A 20,742-nucleotide genomic window follows, 5' to 3' on the forward strand; every position below is an offset into this window, starting at 1 on the left:
TTACACAATGTGATCTTTCACGCTAATTTTTCAAAATAAAAGCCTGAAACTATGTCTAAAGACTGTTGACACCTTAGGGAAGCCATAGAAAAGGGAATCTGGTTGATATCCCTTTTTAAATGGAGGATAGGCATGCATAGGAACAGCGAGGTTTCAAAATAAGAGGCACTTCCTGATTTGGATTTTCCTCCTGCAATATCAGTTCTGTTATACTCACAGACAATATTTTTTACAGTTTTGGAAACTTTAGTGTTTTCTATCCTAATCTGACAATTATATGCATATTCTAGTTTCCGGGGCTGAGAAATAGGCCGTTTCAAATGGGTAAGTTTTTTTTGCCAAAAAATGAAAATACTGCCCCCTACACGCAAAAGGTTAAATAAAAACATTTGATGACAAAAAGTCATTAATGCATGCATTTTTAAATAAAACAATACATTTGACTTTGTTTTTACCAAACTACATAACATTATGGTAATAATTGTATTTGAATGGTAAATCTCTTAATAAACTAAAGTTTAAGATGCATCGGCCTACTCGCAATATAGGTGAATGCATATTCAAAAGGAGTGTGTGCATTGAGTTACTGATATTGTTTTTGCTGATCAGTGGGGTCTATGGTGCTACACATGACAATATGTTTGCCTTTCATGTGGGACCTATTATCCTACTGATCAACAACATTCGCAAAGACTCTTCACTCCAGCATGTCATGCCTGTATGGAATGTCATTATATAGGCACTGTTGTTAGTTGAGAATATAACAAAACATCTATTCCATGCCAATGGGTCCATCATAATGATTTGTGATCACAGATGCTAATGAAACTAGTATTTTTAGTCACTTTTCGTGATAGGACGCATCTCTGAACAACTCAATTGGCTCGTTCAGCTATCTGTCAAGAAATGGGCGGGTTGTAACTTGATCCTACTGCTACAATTGGATAGGCGGAGGTTTTATCGCCGCTCTTTTTCACATCGCATATCTCTCCATCGCTCATATCATTTACTTGCTACTATAAGAACTAGCTCAATGGCAATTACATGTTCTACAAAGCCATACATGTGCATAATATCTAACATGCAGCGCAAGGGTAGAGAAAAAATATGAAACGATTCACGTTTTGTGTGAATGACTCCAATCTGCCCATAGTTTGAAAAGTAAAAAAACACACGCACGCTGATCTACAGCTATCTTGGTCCATAACATGAAAGACCCTTAGGGAGCTAAACCTATTGCCAACCTTTTAATTAGGCATTTTTGAACACTTTCCCTGTTATGGCAATCATCTACTCCAACTATTAATTGTCAATTTACAGTTATGATTGTGGCTGGTCAGATCAGCAGATGGCTTGATGCCAAAAAATGATAACCAGTTAACTTTAGCTAGCTACGTTGGCCATTAGCTCTTATCTGATATCTTAGCACCATGTTTAGCTACCGAGCTACCACCACAGATGAAAGGGTTAGTTATTGTAATCTTTGCCAACAGGTCACATGGCGATCTGCTTAGCTAGCTAGCTAGCTTATTAAGTGCATGTCCAGGCACGTTGACACAATCCTTATTATGCATTAACACAAACTGAATTCAGATTTACGTAATTCTGTAGTGATCAACGGGACCTCTCGCGTTAGCCATCCCTGTGATCGGGTCCGATAGATACCCAACACAGCCTGCCTGTCCTTGTGGACTGTGACGGTCAAAAGTTTGTTGGCCATTCTGTCGGCATGGGGTCATTCTCTAATGGTCATCCGATGGTGATCTGTCCTTCACGGCCAGCATGCCTGCCTGGCTGTTATCTATCTGGACATATTCACAGTTCTCAAGCTGCTGAACATTCCCGCTGGATGCAGGCTCTGGCAGTACAGAGCAGGCATCTGGGAAGTGTGTGTGTGTGTGCGCTTTCGCAGCATTATTGTATGAGTGCGCACACAGCCATGGAGACCTCCAGCTCCCGTCCACAGCCCTGGCTGTCACAGCCATTTCGCAGGGCGCTGACGGGAGGCAGGCACTCACCTTGAGGCGGGATGGAGCCACTTGATTGACGACCTGCTGTGCTGCAGGATTGTCGACTTAAGTGGCGACACCAGAGGCAGTCCATCTCCTGTGTGCGATTAAGTGCTGTGGGTAATGCACAGAGCAGAGGCAGGGCAGAGGAGCCCCGGGACACGCCGGTGCAGAGAGACAAGACTGGGGGATGGGAGCTGTAGCACATTCAGCACTTTGACAGCCCCTTTGGTGGTGGCCACCACTGGCCCAGTGGAGGAAGAGCAAGGCAGCTATCTAACACATCCCCATGCTGCTGGCAGGCAAAACTCTACAGAGGGGGAAAGGGCCTCTTGTGGGGGTTCACAGGGCCCGTCCTGACGGGAAGCATTTACATTTGAGTCATTTAGCAGACACTTTTCTTTCTCCAGCGTTACTTAGTTAGTGCATTCATCTTAAGGTAACTAGGTGACAGAACCACATCACAGTCGTAGTAACTACATTTTTCCTCAAAAAATATAAAACATAACAAATAACACCACAGAAACAAAAGGCACAGGAGGTGGTGCAACCCAGGAGGCAGGCATCCATCTTGTTTCCCATAACATCCAAAGTACCAGACTCCGTTACCCCCATGCTCTTGGAAACAGCCATACCTTTTGGACTGCCTTCTCTGACATAGATACTGCCTGGCCCAAAGGGTTCTGCTCTGACTACAGCTTCCTGCTGTTTTTTTTCTTCCATGTTGTGGTTTGTATTCTGCAACCAATTCTGCTGCTCATATTAAGTATGTAAGTTTCCTACTAATTGCTACATTATGGACTGTGGCAATGCTGTGGTCAGTTTGCACACACACGTTACCGCCCGCTCTCCCAGCTTTTAGTGGAAATCGTTACGTGTGATTGCCACAGGGCGCATGGAGGGGTTTGATTTGTTTGGTTAGTCAGTGACCCACTAGGAGAGGGGTAGCAGGGTGGGTGGGATTTAAAGGGGGGGGGGTAGTCGGGGGAGGAGGAGCAGAGCCTGGATCACCCCTTCTCTCCTCACAGCTCTGCTGGAAGACCACAGAGGATTCCCCGGGGCCTGCTTGGCTATTAGCTCCCGTGGATGCGTTACTTGATCAAAGTGACTAAGTGTGATTTTTGTGTGAATAATGAAACCACTTATTTGTGTTTTTAATCTTGATTATTTTGCCTCTGCAGGTGAATGAGCAGAAGCAGAGGCTGCTGGACCCCACCCCAGTACGCAGCTCTTACCGGCTTTCTGAGAAACGCATGAGCCAAGAGGAGGAGGTGAGACCAGCTGCGCGTGTGTAATTTATCGTTCTTAGTGTATGTCCCGTCTCCTGTGAGACCCAGTGGACTGATGGTTTCCTGTTTGTGTCCAGGACACGCTGCAGGCCATAGCCAATAGGGAGCAGCAGAAACAGAAGGATGAGGACATGGACAGGCAGGCCCTGCTGATGGAGCAGAGACGAGAAGAGGAGATGCTGCTGCAGGAGGAGCGCCAGAGAGAGGAGCTGGAGAGACTCCAAGCTGTGGAAGGTGAGTAGTGGAGCTGGGTTATGGGGCAGGGTGGGGCTCAGGGTGGATTCTGAAAGACAGGCCAACCCCGCACACACCTCTGCATTTGTATTGCCTGTACCGTTGAATGATCTATTGCCCTGGTTGTGAATTATATATTGCAATATATTACACGTATTGGGCTGAGAGTGAGTGGGAATATATAGCCCTTTGAATCACAGGAGTCCTTCTGATGTCACCTGTCAAGGGTTAATTACCTGGTGAAGGACCCTCATTAATGTATTATAGATGAACAGTGGGACCGGGCTGGGCTGCCTGGTCTCTGGTGGATCAGAGCAGTTGGAATCCACCCTCCAACATTTTCTAATCTGCACAGCAGGCGGGCGGCAGCCCGCATCCTTTCATGTTGAGAGATAGTGTTCCTTTCTGTTCTCGCCTTCTTTTTTTTTATCAGCTAAGCCTGCTAAAGGATGGTCAATGAATCACTCTTCTTCTCTGAACTCCTTCAGTCTCTCATGTTGTTCGGCATGGTTTTTATTGACTCTGTGCACCAGCAGGCAGCCGGATGGCCAACAGGTGGCCTTGCAACTGTAGTAAAGTACAATCCCTTATTCTGCTGCTGTTGTGTGTAATTAATTGTGTTTCCTGTGTTCTGCTGTTTCCCTCAGAGCGAGCGCGGCGGCGGAAACTGCGTGAGGAGAAGGCCTGGTTGATATCCCAGGGGAAGGAACTGCCCCCCGAACTGCTGCACTTGGAGCCCCACTCACCCATTCGACGCTCCCGCAGGACAAAAGAGTTGTAAAGAGCCACACACTACTACTCGACACTAGAGTACTGATAATTTATGGACAGTGAATTTTTGTTAAATGTACTTGTTTTTCCAATCAACAAACAAAACGCATTCCACATTCACAGATGTGGCAGACATAAGTAACATAATAAAATACATGTTAGCTATTTCAGCTTTAGCTGAGATGACGAACAAATAATTTGTTTTACAGCACCTTACACAATATGTGTAAATACACACACACATTTCCTTAATCGCCCCATTCACTCTGTCCAATTTGAAATATAGTTCAGTATTGGAGACCAGTCTATCAAACTTGGGCTGTCTCTTGCAGATGTCATAAGTGAGCTTTTCAAGAGGAAGAAAGTCAATCTGGTCAATTCACGTTTTAAATGTGAGAAGAATTAGAAGCCCACTCTAGGATTTAAAAACATTTTTTTTTTTTTGCGAACTATATGATAGTCATAAACAAATTTTCCCTGTCTGGATCAAGAACTGCTTAATGCCTGCTGGGCATTAAGAAGATGGAGACAGGGTCATATCAAACTGTACATCTGTTTTATGTGCAGCAGTATGTATAGATTGCCAAAATCTGGTAATCTCTCTTCAGCTCGAATACATCCATGGTACATATTTTACAATCAGGAGAAATGTCTGTATTCATTCTAAGGAGTCTCGCTGGGGTGTAATAAAATGATGTATAATTTGAAGATCTTGGCACATTGAATTCACTGCATAGCTCTTAAAAGGATTTCAGAGTAGTTGGGTTCTGATGAAACAGGCCGGATCAGGTCCTGATCCATAGAGGATGCCAAAGATGAAAGTTGGATTTGCTCAGGGCTTTTGGCAAGTCTGGGTTGTACACTATATAGGTGAGTGGGAGCATATCTGGGAGGAAATGCCAAGGTATTTCTTAGTCATTCCATGCTATTAGGGTGGTATAAATCACAAGGGTTTTGGGTATGTTGCCCACTTCACTAAAGTTATTAATGAATATAATTGAGCTTAGGGGCAATGAACCACAGGATTGGGCCTCTATCTGAATCCACGTTGAGTCTTGTCCGTCTGTGATCCATGTTAGGATGTTGAGGATTAGGGCAGACCAGTAGTACAATTGAAGGTAAAGACCACCCTTAGATTCAGGTTTTGATAGAGTGGAGAACTTGATCATTGTATTTTCTATTTTATTGCCCCATATACATTTGGTGACGCGTTGGTTGGTTTTTTAAAAAGAGAAGAAACTGGGCATCTGAATTTGAGCATCTGAAATAAATAGTTCAATCTAGGGAGGATGTTCATACGGTTAACATTGACTCTTCTGACTAAGCTAATTGGGAGGGAGATCCAGGTTTGGAGATCTGGCGTTACAAAACAAAGATTCCAAGGTATTGAAACACCTTTGTTTTACATTGGAATGGACAGTGTGTCTTCATAGAGCTGGTCAGTGTAAGAATGAGGGGGCAAACAATGGACTTGTTCAAATGTATCTTATATCCTGAACTTGCTGTACTGAGCAATTGTCTGAAATGGGAGGGAGGGATTTCTCAGGGTTGAATAAGTAGAGCAAGACTACATCCGCGTAGAGCGAAATATTGTGCTGAAATCCGCCTGCAGAAACCCCCATAATACTTGGATTGCTCCTTATCAACTCCGCCCCCAACAAGTAGAGCAGGGGGGGGCATCGCGCATCCCTTGTCTTGTGCCACATCCCAAAGGGAATCTGTCAGAGTTCCGACCGTTAGTAGACACCATGGCATTTGGATGAGACTATAGGGATCTAATCCATTTAATTAAGTTTGAATGAAAGTTCTACTCCATCCTGTCGAACGCCTTCTCAGCATCCAGTGATGCCAGCAGGACAGGGCTCTTCTGTGTGTTTACTTGATCAATAATATCAGAAGATGATCGTCATCTTTTATTATTTTGGGAAGAAGAGTGTTTAGTCTTTTGGCCAGCAATTTGGTAATTATTTTGTAGTCAATCCAACAAGCTTCTGGTCCGGAAGGACGATCAGGATAGAGGCTCCTTGTCTTTTATAGCAGAACTGTAATGAGGGCTGTGAGAGCGTCTGAGAGAGCGCAGTTTTTGCAAAAATCATCCAGCATTGGCATGAAAATAGGGCTAAGCTGGGGCCAAAAAGCTTTGTAGAAGTCTCTGGGGAAATCCATCTGGGCCTAGGGACTTGTTAGGTGGCATGGAGATAATTGCTTGTAGGACGACCTCGGGAATGAAGGGGGGAGTTGATCTTCTTGGTCGGTCTCTGATCGTTTTGGTATTGAGATTGCCTCTAGGAAGGAATAGAGTTCTGCATGTTTTCTCTCAGAAGTATATAATTTGCGGTAAACGTTACATTTGTCTTATTTGGATCATATGGGACTTCGTCATCTGCTGTTCGGATGGCTGTGATTGTACGCTCTGACTTCTCTTTTTTTCAGTTGGTATGCAATCAATCTGCTATACTTATTGCTATACTCATGCTGTTTGTTTAGTAAAGATCACTTTTTATTTGATAAAGTTTGGCTCTGGCTGCTTTAAGTTGACTCCAAGAGGTGCTGTCTGGCGATTGTTTATGCACTTTTTCGCAGCGTTAAAGCTCCTTCTCAACGTCTAACCTGTGTTTCCGTTGATTTCTTTCTTAGAGGAAGCATATGGAGTTAGATGACCTCTTAGTGTGGCTTTGGCAGAGTCCCACATTGTGGCCAGAGGAACAGGATAGTCTTTGTTGTCTTGTGTGTAGTTGTCTAGCCATGTAGTGACCAAATGTATGGAATGCTTTGTTTGATAACATGGAGGTGTTAAATTTCCAGCTCTTTTGACCTCGGGATGTTTTTACAGAGGTCAAAGCGGAGGCGGACAAAGGCGTGATCTGAAAGCGCTATGGGTCCGATTGGACAAGTGGCAGAATTTATGAAAATCTTTGGCATAAACATTTTATCTATACGAGAGTAGGTGTTATGGACATTGGATTAGTATGTATAATCCATAGAATAGCTATTAGTCTCTCTCCAGATATCTGTCAGTCCCATCTCTTTAGTAAGAGTTTTTTGTCGATCTAGCGTTTGTGGTCGGGACTTGAGATGATTTTTGTCCAGAGTTGAGTTGAGGGTACAATTTAAAATCAGCCAGCCAGCACTCCAAAGTGCGAAACAATTCTCATTGAACAGGGTTATCATTTTCAACATGAAAGCAGGAGTATCTGTGTTAGGGGCATATCTATTTACTGATGGCAATCGGTTACCCGTACAGTGACCCAGTTATTAGAATAAATGAGTGAATTTGTTTTGAACATTTTCTCAATCTTTTATTGCAGCTATGAAATTGATGATGATTATACGGCGTTGTACAAAGGTAATGTATATGCCCTGTCATCTATGCAATCATCACTGTATAATGTCTGCATGTGTAAAGCATATTGACCTGCACATTTTTCTGGACAGTGAGCCAGGAGATTTCCTCTGTTCTGACTCCAACTGCCTTGGTCCTCCTCCTCTCCTTTTGCTCTCCCCACAGTGTTGGAGGCCCTGAGAGCCCACAAAGATGCCTGGCCCTTCTTGGAGCCTGTGGATGAATCCTATGCCCCCAACTATAATGCGGTCATTCAGGTGAGCTCACAGTGAAAAGGAAGGTTCCAAACTGTGAAATGACGGTTAGATGCCTCGGTTATACGAGTTTTTGTAGTTGTAATTTGAGGTCGTCAATTCCACAAGTAGTAATTTTTGTTTTCCCATGATTTTTCCTCAGGCTCCGATGGACCTATCCACCATCGAGACTAAGCTGAATGAAGGGGAGTATATTACCAAGGAAGAGTTTGTGTCTGACATGAAGCTCATATTTGAAAACTGCATCGAGTACAATGGGGAAGACAGCGGTAAATACACACCTCTTAATTTTGATCTATAACCTCGTTATTTTTTGTCAAATTTCTAATGTCCCAAAAATGCCTCTAGCTTGTGCAAATGGTTTTTGGGTTGACTTTGGACTTGATTTATGAATATGAGAGAGATCAATTTGACTAAGTGCACGTGGTGGAGAGGAGGGGAGAATGGCTGCGTTGGGGGAGAGCTCTAATGTGGCTCTGTGTGACAGTGATGAATGGGGAATGATTGAGCTGTGCATCAGGCCCTGCAGCATCCTGCCTGCTTGCCAGAGAGACATTCTAGCCCCTAGTTAAGCGCCCTGTCTGGAGCCATCCATCCGTCTGAATGCACTCCCAAGGGAGAGGCATGGGGGGCAAGGGGTCAACCACACCAAGGCCCTCTGAACAGGTCAACCTGCCGGCCAACGCTGGGGTCAACATCGCCTGGCCCCACAACAGACGAGTGTGTGTCTGTGTGCGTGGCATGCTGATAATACTCATGGTGCTTGTGTTTTTCTGCAGAGTACAGCATCATGGCAGAATCCCTGGAGCGTTGTTTCAGCCGGGCGCTACTGAAGCACTTCCCGTCGGAGGACGGCGACACGGACGAGGAGTTCCACGTGAGCGGCGAGGACCGTGAGAGAGACCGCAAGGAGAAAAGGCGAAGCAAAGGCAATAAACAGGCAGGGCCAGAAAGCTTGATCCGAGCCACCGAGCAGGCCTCACGCAAACGGACACATCCAGGGGGCAAGGGCAGCACCCCAATGGAGGAGGAGGGGAATAAGCCAGCACAGCCACCCCCTCCTCCCCACTGGGCCAATGGCCCCCCACACCCCCATGGCATACCTCATGGACAGCCCCATCCTGGGAACCTTTACTACCCAGCACAGCAGGTAGCTGGCCATGCATGTCAAAAACAATATTTCACATAGGAGAAAGTATATTTTACTGCTTTAGTAGGAGTTGGTAGTGAATGAAGAGAAAGCATCAAGGGTTTTTCCCCCTTTTTACAGAGGAGCTAAAAGGTAGTTCTAGATGAAGACAAATGAATGCATTACATTTTAGACATGAGATGTTGAACTGTCATCCATTCTGCAGCAGCTCCAGCACCCCCCTAATCCCCACGGCCCACACATGTATGGCCAGAGGATGGACCCCGGCTACGCCTACCCTGGACAGGGACACATGCCCCGGCCTGGGGATCCCAATGCTCATCACATGCCTCAACATTACAACATGCAGGTGAGATCAGCTCAGAAAACAATCGAAGGAGGTTTCACATATTTAATTCGGAGCTATCCAGTATCTGCTGTACTCGCACAATGTTTTGTGTGTTTCTGATCTGTCAGTTGATTTTATATTTGCTGCTATGCACATACTAATGGATGTTGTATTCCAGCCACACATGCGGGATGGACACCACGTTGGCCATGGATACCAAATGGGGCCTGATGGCCGGCCTCTTCAGCCACAGCACCACCGGCAGCAGCACCCCTACATGGGTCCCACCCATGGTCCCTCACTGGGCCCCCGTCCCGTGGCCCTCCAGTCTGGGGGCCTCTGCACCCCCATGCCCGACAGCAGCATGTACTTGTCCCGCCAGCGCACCAACGGCCACCCCCTACTCCCCGGAGGTAATTGCTACCCCGGGCCTGACGTCCCACCACGACACAACTACCCAGCCTTCCATCCAGGCATGGGCATGCCTCCTAACATGTGGTCAGGGATGAACCACCAAGGCCAGGAGAGGCCCAGTGGACCTGGGAAAAAAGTGCAAAATATGGCTAACCACCAGCAGCTCTCTTATAACCCCGGGTGTCCTCGTCCCATGGGCCCCAAACCCTGGCCAGAGCAGCCTGGGGGCCCCGGGGGGTACCCCTCTCATCCCAATGGACCCATGGCCCTGCGGACCCCCATGCCTCATCAGGACTCCAGGCAGTGTCTGGCCTCCATGCTGGAGAGCCCAGAGATGATTGCCCTGCAGCAGCTGTCTGCCTCCTCCACCGGACTCTCTGCTGGCTCCTCTCACCAGGACATGGGCAACTTCCAGCAGCAGCCCCTACAGGGTGTTGGCAGCGCCCCAACTCACCCCTCGCAGTACCACCCTCCCCCTGAAATTCAGCTGCTGCGTCCTGCCAGAGACAATGGCCCGGACAGCCAGGCTGCCCATCACGCAGATTTGAAGCCGAAAGGTAGGAATGACCTTCTCTGCTTTAGAGCTCTACCTCGCTAACTTTATGAAAATGGACCTTCTTAAAACATTTTAATTCAGGACTTTTCTGTCATTTAGTCTATATTTCATAAGCAAACCCCTCAACTCCCCTCAACAATGCAATAATTGTTTTTCACAGTAAGTGACAAATTAAATATTGACCAGTTTAATGGAGTGTCTCGTGACTTGCTTTGAGAGATGACATGTCATCACACTGCAGCAGTGTTCATTTTATCAGTCTTTTTTTTTTTTTGATTTAGTCTAGTCATTTAGATTAAAATAGTATTAAAGATGCACTATGCAGAAATCACTCCTCCATTTGCTAGTTGCAAATATTTGAATAGCTCGCCTAATTTCAGTTTGTGATAAAACAAGCAAGGATAGTGTAAAGAATCAATCAATCAATCAAATGTATTCATGAAGCCCTTTTTACATCAGCCGATGTCACAAAATGCTATTAGTGCTAGGTTCCAGCCTAAAACCCCGAACAGCAAGCAATACAGATGTAGAAGCACGGTGGCTAGGAAAAACTCCCTAGAAAGGCAAGAACCTAGCAACAAACCTAGATAGGAACCAGGCTCTGAGGGGTGGCCAGTCCTCTTCTGGTTGTGCCGGGTTGAGATTATAATCGTACATGGCCAAGATGTTCAAACGTTCGTAGATGACCAGCAGGGTATCATCATCATCATCATCATCAGTGGTTTTAGAGGGTGCAACAGGTCAGCGCCTCGGGAGTAAATGTCAGTTGGCTTTTCATAGCCGAGCATTCAAAGTTAGAGACAGCAGGTCAGGGTTCCATATCCACAGGCAGAACAGTTGAAATTGTAGCAGCAGCACGACCAGGTGGACTGGGGACAGCAAGGAGTCATCAGGCCAGGTAGTCCTGAGGCATGGTCCCAGGGCTTAGGTCCTCCGGGAGGGGAGGGAAAGAATAAATGTACCATCTCAACCGCTGTGAAATATATTTTCCATAACCAACAATATTGTATTTTCAGCTGTTTGAAGTAGAGGTCGACCGATTAATCGGAATGGCCAATTTAATTGGGACCGATTTTCAAGTTTTCATAACAATCTGTATTTTTGGGCGCCGATTTCTGATTATTAAAAAAATTATACTTTTTTTATTTAACTAGGCAAGTCAGTTAAGAACACATTCTTATTTTCAATGACTACCTAGGAACTGTGGGTTAACTGCCTTGTTCAGGGGCAGAACGACAGATTTTTCACCTTGTCAGCTCAGGGGTTTCAATCTTGCAACCGCACAGTTAACTAGTCCAACGCTCTAACCATTGCACGCCACGAGTAGTCTGTCTGTTACGCGAATGTAGTAGAAGCTAAGGTAAATTGCTAGCTAGCATTAAACTTACCTTATAAAAAACAATCAATCATAATCACTAGTTATAACAACTGATCCAGTTTAGCAGGCAATATTAACCAGTTGAAATTGTGTCATTTCTCTTGCGTTCATTGCACGCAGAGTCAGGGTATATGCAACAGTTTGGGCTGCCTGGCTCATTGCGAACTAATTTGCCAGAATTTTACGTAATTATGACATACATTGAAGGTTGTGCAATGTAACAAGAATATTTAGACTTGGATGCCACCCGTTAGATAAAATACCGAACGGTTCCGTATTTCACTGAAATAATAAATGTTTTGTTTTCGAAATGATAGTTTCTGGATTTGATCATATTAATGACCAAAGGCTCGTATTTCTGTGTGTTATAATTAAGTCTGATTTGATTGATTACGGGCCTGCTGCTGCTCAGTCAGACTGCTCTTTCATTCAAACAGCATTTTTGTGCGTTTTGCCAGCAGCTCTTCGCAAGCACAGCGCTGTTTATGACTTCAAGCCTATCAGCCTAATGGCTGGTGTAACCAATGTGAAATGGCTAGCTAGTTGGCTGGGTGTGCGCTAATACTGTTTCAAACGTCACTCGCTTTTAGATTTGGAGTAGTTATTCCCCTTGCGCTGCAAGGGCCGTGGCTTTTGTGGAGCGATGGGTAACGATGCGTCGAGTGTGGCTGTTGTCTATGTGTTCCTGGTTCGAGCCCAGGTAGGGGCGAGGAGGGGGACGGAAGCTATACTGTTACACTGGCAATACTAAAGTGCCTATAAGAACATCCAATAGTCAAAGGTATATGAAATGCAAATGGTATAGAGAGAAATAGTCCTATAAATACTATATTAACTACAACCTAAAATCTCTTACCTTGGAAAATTGAAGTCTCATGTTAAAAGCAGCCACCAATTTTCATATGTTCTCATGTTCTGAGTAAGGAATTTAAACGTTAACTTTTTTACATGGCACACATTTTTACATGGCACATATTACTTACTTCTCCAACAATTTTGTTTTTGCATTATTTAAACCAAATTGAACATGTTTCATTATTTATTTGAGGCTAAATTGATTTTATTGATGTTTTATATTAAGTTAAAATAAGTGTTAATTCAGTATTGTTGTAATTGTCATTATTACAAATAAAAAAATGTTTTTTTTTTTTTTAAATCGGCCGATTAATCGGTATCGGCTTTTTTGGTCCTCCAATAATCTGTATCGGCGTTGAAAAATCATAATCGGTCGTCCTCTAGTTTGAAGGTAGTGTACAAAACTGAAAGTAAAGGATGCAAAACCGGAAGTTAACAGGAAGCATAAAAATAGTGCACATAGAACAGATCTACCGCTTCTTTGACTTGCTTTCAATGTGAATAACCAATCTATAACCCACATTTCTATTTGAATTTGGTCAGGTTGCCCAAAAAGTTACATATTGCAAGTTTAAGTCTGTCACATTTGTGTAATTTGAATAATGATTGTCTAGTCGTGAAAATAATGAAAACAGAAGGACATTTTAGTCAACTATATATGCCCTTTAATTTTAGTCACATCACATTTGTAATGCCTCATTAACCTGTAGTAAACATAAGTCACTGACTTGTATACATAGCCTTGTCTAAATAACATATTTTTCCGCATGACATTCTATTTATGATTCTATTCCCAACAGCTAAATTCGCAGAAGAACACATTACTCTGCACCAGGTTAAAAATCACACCCCTTGACATGGCTCCAGATTAAAATTTTCCCCTGGTGGCACTAACTTTTTCAGTTTTTTGGCACCAGCCCATGATTTGGTGGCACCATATTTTTCCACGGCATCAAACAATAGAAAATGCATGATTCAAGGTATTTTTATCTGCAAACTAACCCAATGATTGTCATGAATTGTGGGTTGACAGTATGGTATTGTTATATTTTACTGTTAAAGTAGGGCTCCAGAAAGTTCCTAATTGTACTGTTCAATAGAGATATGGCTACATCTTTACATGCACTTTATCATAGGAACATTTATTTTGGGGCTAATTCACCACATGAGGAAGTGAGCACTCAAAACACAGCTAGATCGCTAACGCTAAATATAATACCCACTACTAGTAGTGCTGTATTAATCTAACATTACATTTAATGTCCTAAAAGAACTTTGAAGTTGTAGCCTTCTACCCTATGCACGCACAATTGCTATTGCGCAGTTTGCGGTTCATATCTTAAAGCCATATCAGATATCTTGGTTGTAAAATAGTTGATATTGAGCTCAATATTAAGAGATGACAAATACAAATCCTACCCACAGAAACCTGAGAACAACAGTAGTTGCTTCCAAAGCTATGTATTTCCCACAATTGGATTTTGAAGTGTTATACAGAAGACTTTTCTTCCCTAAGAGCACATCAAGTGGCTCGCTCATCACAGCAGCAGGCCCCAGCCAAACAGGCCTAGGGGCTGGGCAGACACTCTCATTACAGGAATTATGAGGATAATGCACTTTATTGTTTTAACAGACAGAAATTAGGATGTTTTACAACTTTGGAGTGAGAGGTGGTCATGTAGACATAATGACTGTTCAGCTCGCACTGACGCAACCAATTAAAAATGTAACTCGCACAGCCAAGTCAAAGGGTTGCAAAAGGCAACTAAATGGTAGCAGTCTGGAGCCCTGCCCCTTCATATATTGTAACTGTATTGTAGGCCTAATCAAAATTCTGTCTGATAGGTTGCAGTAAACTAACTAGCTAGCATTATCAATCTGTTATTACCTGATTGTGTGTATATAAACTCAGCAAAAAAAGAAACGTCCCCTTTTCAGTACCCTGTCTTTCAAAGATAATTCATAAAAATCAAATTAACTTCACATATCTTAATTGTAAATGGTTTAAACACTGTTTTCCATGCTTGTTCAATGAACCATAAACAATTAATGAACATGCCTCTGTGGAGCGGTCGTTAAGACACCAACAGCTTACAGACTGTAGGCAATTTAAGGTCACAGTTATGAAAACGTAAGACACTAAAGAGGCCTTTCTACTGGCACTGAAAAACACCAAAAGAAGGATGCCCAGGGTCCCTGCTCATCTGCGTGAACGTGCCTTAGGCATGCTGCAAGGAGGCATGAGGACTGCAGATGTGGCCAGGGCAATAAATTGCAATGTCCGTACTGTGAGGCGCCTAATACCCTGACTACACCGCTCCTCCCTCATGAGGTACCCTTCCATGCTCATCCTGACATGACCCTCCAGCATGACAATGCCACCAACCATACTGCTTGTTCTGTGCGTGATATCCCGCAAGACCGGAATGTCAGTGTTCTGCCATGGCCAGCGAAGAGCCCGGATCTCAATCCCCTTGAGCATGTCTGGGATCGATTGAACCTCCAGGGTGAGGGCTAGGGCCATTCCCCCCAGAAATGTCCGTGAACTTGCAGGTGCCTTGGTGGAAGAGTGGGGTAACATCTCGCAGCAAGAACTGGCAAATCTGGTGCAGTCCATGAGGAGGAGATGCACTGTAGTACTTAATGCAGCTGACTGTTACTTTTGATTTTCACCCCCCCCCCCCCCCCCCCCCCCTTTTGTTCAGGGACACATTATTCAATTTCTGTTATGGAAGAATTCTTCACTTTTCTCATTGACTTCTCAAACACCTAACCCCGGCTTGGCCTGTTTCGCAAGCTTCCCCGGACGTCTCACAATGTTGGGCCGCTGGGTTTAGAAACTGTGGCGTGCTGCTCTCCTCTCAGTCACGTGACTCAGCTGCCTATTGCAGTGCTGTGCTCAACACACGCACACACACACGGCCCTCCCCCTCCCTCCCAAAACAACACTCAGCAACAGCCTGCCTGACAGTCAGCAGCAGCAGGTCAAAGTGAAATTCTTATATTTTTAATTTTATTTTTAAACGCCATGGCGTCCACGGTGCAATTTAGAAGTAGCCTAAAAACCTGCAACCCGCGACCAATACATTTTCAACCACAACAGTTTTCAAAGTATCCCAATTTAGCCGGAAACCGCGGACATGGCAACCCTGCCAGGCAAAGAGGTGACTTGTGAATGACCTGGGCATGAAACTTTGTCCCCTTTTCAATACTAGAACATGAAAAACAGTTTGATTACTAGAATTTGTTACTTTCAGTACTTCTGTCAAATATCTCATGTCATATACGGATTGAGAGGATAGTTTGTCTAGTAATTTGTTTTGAATCTTCAAGGGGGCAGTAGTAAGCTGGCCAGGCTGCTTGTGCACGCAGCTGACAGACTCCAGAAGCAAACTTTGGGAATACTTTGCTTACAGAGCAGATGGTGAGGGCAAGCCCACCGAAACAACTATGCAAAAGGTGTTCTAAAGCAGTGCAAGGGATGTTGGGTGGCAAAACGACAAACTATTTTAGAAATGACATTTGCATTGTACTGCTATTCTACTAGCAACTAAATTATAACTGAGTGACAATGCCATGAAAATGTATTCAGCGTGACATTCATGTGAGTACTGAGCATTATAATATGATTACAACCCAAAAGTAACGTGAAATGCACTCAACTTAGCAATGACAGCAATATACAGTGCCTTGCGAAAGTATTCGGCCCCCTTGAACTTTGCGACCTTTTGCCACATTTCAAGCTTCAAACATAAAGATATAAAACGGTATTTTTTTGTGAAGAATCAACAACAAGTGGGACACAATCATGAAGTGGAACGACATTTATTGGATATTTCAAACTTTTTTTAACAAATCAAAAACTGAAAAATTGGGCGTGCAAAATTATTCAGCCCCCTTAAGTTAATACTTTGTAGCGCCACCTTTTGCTGCGATTACAGCTGTAAGTCGCTTGGGGTATGTCTCTATCAGTTTTGCACATCGAGAGACTGACATTTTTTCCCATTCCTCCCAAAGTTAAAAAGTCCAATAAATGTCGTTCCCCTTCATGATTGTGTCCCACTTGTTGTTGATTCTTCACAAAAAAATACAGTTTTATATCTTTATGTTTGAAGCCTGAAATGTGGCAAAAGGTCGCAAAGTTCAAGGGGGCCGAATACTTTCGCAAGGCACTGTATATCTATCCCAGTGGTTATTCTGTCTAACTAATACCCTTTTTTTAAATGTATTTTTTTAAATTTTTTGCCGTGTTATCGTTTCGCTATCAACTATTCTTTTGGTATCGAGTATCGTGATATTAAACCTGGTATCAAAGTCAAATTTCTGTTATTGTGACAACACTACCGCAGTGCAACATTGCAATGAGAAAGCCTTACAATTTTACTAATGTCATAAAAAGCTCTCAATCTCTCCAAAAACTATTGTCCAGTCCACTTACTAGTCAGATTTTAGTCAAAGATAATTTAGTCTTTTTTTTTTTTTTTTTTCTGGGTCTATTTAGTCTGGTCAATTGCCACTGAAAAATGTATTTCCGTGACTTTTTTTGTGGACGAAATTAGCACTGCAGCTACCCTAGCAAGATGTTTTGATATGGAAGGATGAACCCAACATTTTTCACTTACAAATGTAATCATAGATCGTTTGTTAATTTTGTGTATCAATTAATTTGACCATTTTGAGTCTGTGCAAAGGAAATGTAATAGGACTCGCTCTCAGTCTTGCGGCATTCATTCAGATGCTGTTCGACAAATCGATTCTTTGTTTTCACTGTAACAACCTTCCACTCACTAAATTATCTGTCTTGACAGGGTCTACGTCAGATCCCAAAACATCCAACAACCATGCAGGAGCTCGGGTAACACTCGTCCCATCTGAACAGGAACGCACCTCGTTCCCCCGTCCCACAGAGCCTCCCAGTCGCCCCACTCGGGGCATGCAGAGCCCCTCTGCTCCAAACTGGGGCAGGTCACAGGAGAGGGTTAGCGGGACCCGGGAGCAGGCTGCGTCTGGGCTGGGACTCCCACAGAGCTCAGAGACAAACGACAACCAAGAGGGGGAGAGCAGAGGACAATCTGTCAGCCAGACTCCCCCTCATCAGAACAACCCTTCCATTGTTCATCCTCCTCACCCCCACAATGCACCTCACTCCCAGAACTCTCGTCACTCCCAGAATCCTCCACAGCATATTACCCAGAGCCCTCCCCAGAAAATCCTAGCGAATGCCACTCGTCTTCAGAACACCCATCAACACAATACCCAGAATGCACAGCAACAAAACATCCCTCAACATATCACTCGAAATGCCCCACAGCAAGGATCCCAAAACCCCCACCAACAAAACTCTCAGAACACACCTCCACATGTGGTGCATAATGTCCCTCAACCAATCTCCATTCATGGAATGCCACAGAGCGCCCCCCAGGGGGCCCAGCCTGGCCCTGGTTCCCCCCAGCCAGCACCTCTCACCTCCCTGCCCCCCAGCCACCCTGTGTCCCAGTTGCCTCCCCAGCCCAGCCCAGATGACCAGAGGCCAAGCGAGCCCACTAGCAGGAGGGACTCTGGAGGCAGTTCTGGTAACTCCAGCATGATGAAGTCTGGACCTCCAAATGGCATCTATAAACAACAGTCGTTCAGTCCCAAGGCACAACAGACACAACCCGGTAACCAGGGGCCAAGGGGACCGGCACCTGGTCACAACCCAGCCATGCCTCCCCACTCCCAGGGCCAGGACAATGGAGCCATGCGTCAATATGGCATGGGCAGCCCAACACATCTGCACTATGGTCAACCTATGGGCAAACCCATGCCCCCTTCAAATCAACAGCCTTACCCGAACCAACCTGTTCCCCAGACCATGAACCCCCACCATAACCCTGCCGGCTACCCCACCTACCACCAGCAAGGCGCTGCCTATCCATACCACATGGCCCAGCAGCAGCAGCATCCCCAGGGCCACCCTAACATGTACCCCCAGTACCAGCAGCAACACTTCTACCCCCAGCCCCAGGGCAACAGCCGGGGGGGCTACCCCTCCGAGGAGTGGCACAGGCAGCAGCAGTACCAGCCTCGCCACCCCATGCCCTCCAACACCTACCTGCCTGCAACTAGTGCCAACGTCAATGGGCGCCTGAAGGAGGGCAGCAGCATGGGCTCCCCCCTGGGCTCTGAGGGCTCCGGGGGCAGCCTGATGTCCCCCAATCCCCTGCCCGAGGGCCCCCGTGGAGGATCTGTGGAGAAGGAGAGTAGGGAGGCCGGCAGCCCTGTGAAGCATCAGCCTGCTCGGGTGGTGGAGTGCTCAGAGCGGCCAGAGAGCCCCAAAGAGATCCTGGACCTGGACAGCCACAACGCTGCCGCACGCCGCCGGAGTGCCCAGCCCCCACCTCACGTGGCCAACTTCCTGTACGATTCCCGAGCAGTGCATACTGGGATGCAGCAGGGCGGGGCCCCGCCTCCCCACATGATGTCCCATGCTCCATACCCCAACCAGCCAGGTTACCCCAGTGGACACTACGCCCCCCAGAGACCCCACCCGCACCTCATGGAAGCCCTGCACCGGCCCCAGCACCTTCCCTTTCCCCCGGGGCAGACCCGCATGGCCATGTACAGACATCCCCAGGCCGGAGGCCACTTCCAGGGCATGATGGTCCAGCAGAGAGGCCTGGCGCCCGAACACTTCCTTCACCCAGGGTAAGAAAGAATCTCCAGTGTAGCTCTAACTGTTAGTTTGTTATTTTGCTTTGATGGCTAGGAAGAGGAGGTTACTGATATCTATTATGTAATGTTGTAGGCAGCAGATGATGTCTCCCAGTGGTCCCAGCAGTAAACAGGGAGTTTGAGCAACTCTGGGCGCAGGGTGAGTGATTATTCAATGGCGGAGGAGGGTGAAGGGCTATCACCAATCAATATTTCCGAATCCCTGTCATGTTTCAATGCTTAATCTCCTTTTTTCATTCCTTTTCCCCACAATCCAGGTGAAGGACAAAAGCAACAAACACCTGTACACAAAGCAGTGCCTGCATTTCATCCATCCATGACGATAACCCGTGTGGTTGCCTGTGTGTCTCCTGTCATGAGCCTTTAAATGTGACTGTGCTGTTGGAACCATGATGTTCTCTACTGTGGAGCGGCTCAAAATGGAGTCTTGGCCGTTGTCTTTTCTCTGTCTGTCTGTGTCAAGGGGCACCAGTAACTACTGCTCTCACTGCATCAGACAGAAGATATGCAGTGTGTGCAGACAAGGGAAACATATATTTATGTGAGAATCTCTTTAGGGAATGAGTTCTTTGCCCCTCGGGCTGTCTGTCTGCTTCATGTGGAAGCCTCACTGAGACTGCCTCTATGCAGAGACATGGCTCTGTCTGCCAGTGGACTTCCAGTTCAGACTGTGTACACAGCTGGTCCCTTCCTGCAAGAACATCTGGAGATCCTGATCCTCTGTCTGCAGCCTCACACTGGTTGGACAAAGCTACTGGTCATTGGGTTCTGGTCATCTGGAGGAAGACTCTTCCCCTGACTATAGCTCTCCTATGGACCTCCAGCCCCTTCGGTCCTGTCCAAACCTCTACAGAAGAGAAAAATGGATTCGGTGATGAGAAGAGGGGGCTGGTGTTATTGTTTCTTTGGGGGGTTTTCCCCAAATGTTTTTAAACTCAGGTGTAGAAAAGGAGGAACTTTAAGACTGAAGAGAAGCCGTCATCAGAACCCTGTCGACAGACGGGCCTTGCCGTTTACTTTTTGTTGAATGTATGTGTGAATGATAGATATAGACCTGCGGAGAGCCTTCTCTGCTATGCACTAGGGATAGTCTACACATGCTGGAGTGGCCTTGGAATTTTTACGTTGGTGCTTGTTTTATATATATATATATATTAGTCGAAGTTGGAAGTTTACATACACCTTAGCCAAATGCATTTAAACTCAGTTTTTCACAATTCCTGACGTTTAATCCTAGTAACAATTCCCTGTCTTAAGTCCGTTAGGATCACCACTTTATTTTAAGAATGTGATATGTCAGAATAAGAGAGAACAAGGTAGAGAATGATTTATTTATTTCGTCACATTCCCAGTGGGTCAGAAGTTTACATACACTCAATTAGTATTTGGTAGCATTGCCTTTTCAATTGTTTAACTTGGGTCAACCGTTTCGGGTGGCCTTCCACAA

General features: G+C 45.3%; 1 protein-coding gene across 1 annotated transcript in view; it reads left to right on the forward strand.

Annotated features, from left to right (window-relative positions):
• The window catches only part of LOC110523417 (cat eye syndrome critical region protein 2 homolog), a 59,982-nt gene extending 39,468 nt beyond the window's left edge, over positions 1-20,514 (forward strand). The window contains exons 8-19 of the mRNA XM_021602095.2: positions 3,191-3,280; positions 3,376-3,532; positions 4,180-4,309; positions 7,612-7,649; positions 7,812-7,903; positions 8,043-8,169; positions 8,680-9,050; positions 9,256-9,399; positions 9,557-10,349; positions 17,390-19,268; positions 19,369-19,434; positions 19,553-20,514. Of these exons, the coding sequence (XP_021457770.2) occupies positions 3,191-3,280; positions 3,376-3,532; positions 4,180-4,309; positions 7,612-7,649; positions 7,812-7,903; positions 8,043-8,169; positions 8,680-9,050; positions 9,256-9,399; positions 9,557-10,349; positions 17,390-19,268; positions 19,369-19,417 (3,870 nt within the window). The 3' untranslated portion in view covers positions 19,418-19,434; positions 19,553-20,514. The remainder of the gene's footprint in view (positions 1-3,190; positions 3,281-3,375; positions 3,533-4,179; positions 4,310-7,611; positions 7,650-7,811; positions 7,904-8,042; positions 8,170-8,679; positions 9,051-9,255; positions 9,400-9,556; positions 10,350-17,389; positions 19,269-19,368; positions 19,435-19,552) is intronic.
• Positions 20,515-20,742: the final 228 nt, after the last annotated feature.

The sequence above is a fragment of the Oncorhynchus mykiss genome, chromosome 1 (assembly GCF_013265735.2).
Source record: "Oncorhynchus mykiss isolate Arlee chromosome 1, USDA_OmykA_1.1, whole genome shotgun sequence".
NCBI lineage: Eukaryota > Metazoa > Chordata > Actinopteri > Salmoniformes > Salmonidae > Oncorhynchus > Oncorhynchus mykiss.